This window comes from Asparagus officinalis, chromosome 5 (assembly GCF_001876935.1).
Source record: "Asparagus officinalis chromosome 5, Aspof.V1, whole genome shotgun sequence".
In the NCBI taxonomy this organism is placed as follows: Eukaryota; Viridiplantae; Streptophyta; class Magnoliopsida; order Asparagales; family Asparagaceae; genus Asparagus; species Asparagus officinalis.
In genome coordinates, this window is record NC_033798.1 from 117,250,078 (window position 1) to 117,255,859 (window position 5,782).

General features: G+C 36.6%; 1 protein-coding gene across 1 annotated transcript in view; it reads right to left on the reverse strand.

The window, feature by feature from the left end:
- Positions 1 to 2,276, reverse strand: part of LOC109842452 (carotenoid cleavage dioxygenase 8 homolog B, chloroplastic) — a 7,352-nt gene extending 5,076 nt beyond the window's left edge. The window contains 1 exon segment of the mRNA XM_020411329.1: positions 2,079 to 2,276. Coding sequence (XP_020266918.1) covers positions 2,079 to 2,276 — 198 coding nt within the window.

Genomic DNA, 5,782 nt, shown 5'->3' on the forward strand with positions numbered 1-5,782 from the left:
ATATTAGTTCAAAAATAAATATTTTACCTAGTCAGTGTTAATCTAGCTAGTTATACATATGTCTCTTCTTCTATCGGGAAAATTTTATAGCGACGCGGGAAAAGGAAAAAAAAAACAGAAGAAAGAAATTAAAGTAAGCTCACACCAAACGGAATCTTGATGCAATCTCAAGGTCAATGATCTGTAATTCTCTCGTCCATGATTGAACCTTCGATTCTATTGGCATGTAGTGTAAATTGTTTTTAGGAATATGCCCACGATATCCTCAGAGAACGTAACATGGAAGTTAATTAAATCATATGCAATATTATTTTGATGTGATTAAGTGTAAGCAACTTCCAGCTCAGGGTAGGAAATTATTTAAGCTCAAACGAGTTAATTATTTGAATAATGGAACTGGTATAAGCATATACTTCATGAACTATGACGAGTTAGTTTATTGTTCATTTATAATCGTGGTATAATATGCAATACTTTATGCCTGAATGACACTTGTTCATTGTTTATGATATTTAATAGGATTCAAAGAGAAGTCGGTAATAATTTTAAGTAGCTTAAAGTTTTTAAGTTAACTAAAATTGATTCCAAGCATTCACTTAGGTCCCATATATTTGAGCTTGATTTCTCTCCTATTTACTTCTATAGGGCAATTAGATACACCCCGTCGATTTTGCTTGGCTTCTTATTACATATAAATGGTAACAATCAAAGTCTAGATGCATAAAACAAACTCCCAAAACATAAGACTTATCAACTTCCTAGTCGCCCATTTTGTTTTTTAACTTCTACAGATATTTAAATGAATATGAATGCTAATCATACTCGTAATGTGGTGCTATTCAGTGATTACTCCAAAAAGTTCTACTGTTAAATGTAATATTACGAAATTGTTACGTACTTATATCAATTAGTTATAGTATGGATTCAATCAACAAAATATTGAATTAACATGCAAGAGTAATGTAAGTTCCAATACAATCTAACATATATATTTCCAATAAGAAACAATTATTTTAGCTTTAGTTGTTGGCCTTCATGCATAGATGATGAGGGCGGAGCCACACAGGAGAGGAGCTTGATGGGATAGCCTGTTGTCGTCGGTTTGGTCTCCAAGTGGGAGATTGTTAGATTTGGGGGTGGAAACCAACCTCCGCCGGCGAGGAGCTCCGACGAGCTCGAGGATGGCGTAGGCGAAGCAGGAGGGATAGTCCCAGGCGAGCTCGAGATCCGCTGCGAATGCCCACCTGACCCTCGCGTCCAGAAGCTCGACGACCCTCGCGTCCGAACACTCCGACCATCGCGTTTTGGAACTCCGACGTCCGCGTCTCCGTCGATTTTAATTCCCAGCCTTCAACAGTGGTTGAGGGGAATTTAAGAAGAGAGAGAAAATAGAAGAGGGGATTTATTGTGGACTTCATTTATTCTCAAAAGAGACTTTGAAAGGGTTTATTCCCTTTATTTATTAACACTGCAGCTACAGTGTTCTTTTGAGAGATCTCATTTTTGATCTGCTCCTAAATTGTAATTTCTTGTTTGATTAATAAGAAATTTACTGTGTGGCTCCCGAGGACGTAGGCAGTTGCCGAACCTCGTAAATCTTGGTGTACTTTTTCTATTCTGCGTTTCTGTTGCATTAGGGGTTTCAGTGTTAAATTCCCAACATGTCATGCGCTTAATTATCATGAAATGTGAAGTTACGTACTTAATTAGCTAGCTATAAGTGTCAGTTTACAGACTCTCAAAGTAGAGTAAGATTTATATAAAAACTCCGAAGAAGAAACACAAACAGGACACCATATAACAAAGGAAATGCCTGTATGACTGAAATAAAAAACAACTTTTCATAAAAAGAAAGAAAGAAATCACATCATAATTAATATATAGTAAGATCAACTAGCTCAACGTCTAATGTTAGAAATGCTTGCTCTTGTTCACATTAAGCTCAGAACCAATGTAGTTATCATCATCGTCAATTAATGAATATGTCAACACACACGAAAGAGCAAAATCAATCCAAACAATAACCTAAACCATAAATTATATGTATAAGACAGGAAGATGCAATATATTATACGTACCAACCAAAGTGGAACCTCTCCTTGCACTTCGAGCTCACCCTCCCATCTTTCTTGCCTTATACTAGTCCAAGCAGCCAACTTCCCTCCTCCACGGCCATCTTTCTCCACCGGCGCCGGCGGGCTCGACACTATAGGGTCGGTTGCAACCCCTACCCGAACCGGATCCAATTCCCGTCGACCCGGCCGCTTTAAACCCATCGACCCGATTGACCGCCGTCCAGGCTTATCCGACCCGGTTGAATCCGACGACCTAAGGGTCGATACAAGTCCGGAGCAAGGCATATATGAGAGAACAGTTGAAGACATTGTACTGTAGGAGTTGTATGTATGTTGCAAATGTATCGAGAACAACTAACAAAATGGATCCTTGCGTGATTATAACAAGGAGAGTGTCGATGTATATATAGAGTCCAAGTGCCTTCATGTTCTCATGGTAGAATCTTTTCCTTCGTTATTCCTAACCGCAAGAGGACGAATCACTTCATTTGGCGACTTAAAAAAATAATAAAATTTTAAGAGAGAGAGAGAGAATGGCGCACTAATTCTTCATCATAAACTGGCATAGGGTCCACCTTGCTTGGTCAAATTTGTGTGTGGGTTCAGTAGTGAGTAGAATGCGTGTGGGTGACGCATACGCTTTGTTGATTCCATTTCAATCGATAAGATCTCGGCTAAATAGCACTTAAATACCCTCTTGTTCACATTTGGACTTAAATAACCTAAGTTATAAAATATAATACTTACTCTAAGTTGTTAACCGTTAAAATGTTGTAAAATATGTTTGAAAAAATGGCTATTAGGACGAAAATATCTCTATGTATAACTTAACTCCTTCAAAAGCTAAAACAAGGCTAAATATCAGAAAGCCGCCTTAACTTTGGACGATTAATAAATAACCCACCAGAACTTTGAAAATATCCAAAAAAAACCATTAACTTTAGGGGTTATAAGAAAAACTCTTTTAACATTAAGATTTTATCAGAAAATCTCCTTAATTTTAAAGGGATATTCTAATAAAATTTTAAAGTTAAAGGTAGTTTCGAATAAAATATTAAAGCTCAAAAGGAGGTTTTTTTTGGTAAATGAAAACTTTATTCATTTAACCGTATGGAAAATTATGTACATCAGAACTCAAAAACTGAGTAAGCTCCAACAATTAAAAGAAAACAACACCATGCTAACTATTTACAGGAAAGATCAAAGCTGGGTGCCATATGAAGTTAAAGAGAAAGAATCCAGCCCTTGTTCTCTGTAGATATATCATTGTTGAGAATTATTGTTATCAAATCCACCTTGATGATTTTGATTAATTGCTCAGTCCTCCTACATTTCTGATTGAATATCCTCCCATTACGCTCCAACCAAATGTTTATATATAGAGGAGGAAAGTGTCATTCTTTTCACTCTGTGCTTGAATCTCTTCCCACGCAAACAGGAACTATACCAGATTAGCAATTGATTCCATTCACAACTCCTCCACTTAAATTGTAACCAAACCATAATCCTATTCCAAACTTCTTTAGAATAATTGTAGGCAGAAAATAGATAGTTCCTGCTTTCAGCTCCTAATCTAGAACACATTGGTTTGATTGGATAATATCCCTCCTGAGCAATTTATCCTGAGTCAAAAGCCTATCTTGAATAGCTAATTCTATGAAGGAATGCTTAGGGAGATTAACACCCCCCGGCAGTGTTATACCAAGTCACCTTATTAGTTGTAGGGGATAAAGCATGGTACATAATAGAGAGTTTGATTTTGGAATTTTTGCAGCAAGACCTGATTAATGTCATTAAGTTTTCAACTCCACAATAATGCACCAAAGCTCTATTTCTGATTTTTAAGAGCTGCTTCCACATCCAAGAATCCCCAACCTTTATTTCCACTTGCCATATATCCATATGTTTTAGATATGTACCATGAATCCATTTGATCCATAAGCATTCCTTATTTGAATGAATATCCCAGAGAGTCTTCAGAGCTGCTGCATAATTCCATAAGATTGAAGAGAAAATCCTTAGGCCTCCATACATCTTTCTTGTGCATGTTTTTTCCTATGATACCAGCGTGTCTTGAAAGATTGATCTATTTTGCCCTAGAGAAAATTTGTGCAGAGTTCATCCACTTTCTGTAACACTTTAGTTGGTAAACATAACTTGAAGTCCAGTAAATTTGAATTCCTAGTATTATAGTCTTTATTATCTAAATTATACTCGCATATGACAGGTTTCTCTTCAGACAGCTTTGAAATTGGTTTGATATTTTGGTGAAGAGGGGGTAGCAGTCCTGGAAAGTGAGCCTCTTACTGACTAGAGGGACACCTAAATATATATTAGGCATAGGCCCCTCAAGGAATCCCAAATGATCTTTGATAGCATTCATAACAGGATCAACCACTCCTCCGTAGAAGATGGCACTTTTACTTGGATTTGCTTCAAGCCCAGATACTTCATTGAAACTAGAGACACATTGGTAGAGCTTTTGAATAGAGTAAAGATCACCCTTGCAGAATAACAATAGGTCATCCGTAAAAATCAAGTGAGTGATTTTTATCCTCCCACACTTTAGATGAAAATTAAAGTTTCTATCCTACTTCAGAAGATCAAGATTTCTTGATAGGTACTCCATACCCAATATGAACAAATAGGGGGAAAGTGGTTCACCTTGCCTTAGACCTCTTTCACCCTTAAAATAGCCATGAAGAGAGCCATTGAGTGAAATAGAAAACTTAGGAGAGGAAATACAAGTCATGATCCTGTTGGTGAAAACACTAAGGAAACCCAAGCCTTTTAGCATGATCCTCTATGAACTTTCAGCGGATGATATCAAAGGCTTTACGAATATCACTATTTATCATTACTCTAGGGGATATGTGCTTTCTGTCATAATTTTTAACCATATCATGTGCTAAAAGAATATTGTTGGCTATATGTCTACTCTTCACAAAAGCACTCTGAGTATCACGAATGAGATATCCCATAACTGATTGTAGCTTATTAGTAAGAATTTTTTATATCACTTTATATATGTAATTACAGCAGGAGATTAGCCTGAAGTCGGAGGGAGTACTAGGGCAATGTACCTTATGGACAAGAGTGATAGATGTAGAATTTATAGCCCCCAACAGTTTCCTAATTTTAAAAAAACTTTCAATTGCATGAGTAACTTCATCACCTATAACTAACCAAGCAGATTGGAAAAATAAAGCTCTATATCCATCTGGTCCTTGGGATTTGTTGTCTGACATAGAGAACATTGTACTTTTGATTTCCTCTTTTAAAATAGCTGCATATAAACTCCTAATATAGTTATCTTTCAGGCAAGGCCTAGATTGGATAATCCTTATGCTATGATTTTTTTGTTGTTACAGCTGTACCCATGAGGTTCTTGTAGTAAGAAATAATTTCATTTACAATATCCTCTCCCTTAGTAATTCTTTCACCCATGCTGTTATTCATAACCAACACTCTGTTTTGAAGTCTGTTAGCTTTCAAAATAGAGTGAAAGTAGCTAGTACATCTATCTCCCTTGATGCACCATTGAATTCTGGCTTTTTGCTAATAGAAGGATATCTCACATGTCAAGAGCTTATTATAGGTTGGTAAACATTCTTTTTCCTGACTGATGAGTGCAGGGTTGAAAGGGCCTTCTTGCAGCTTATTTTGAGTTTCCCCTAATACAATTTTAGCTCTTTGGACTTGCTCAC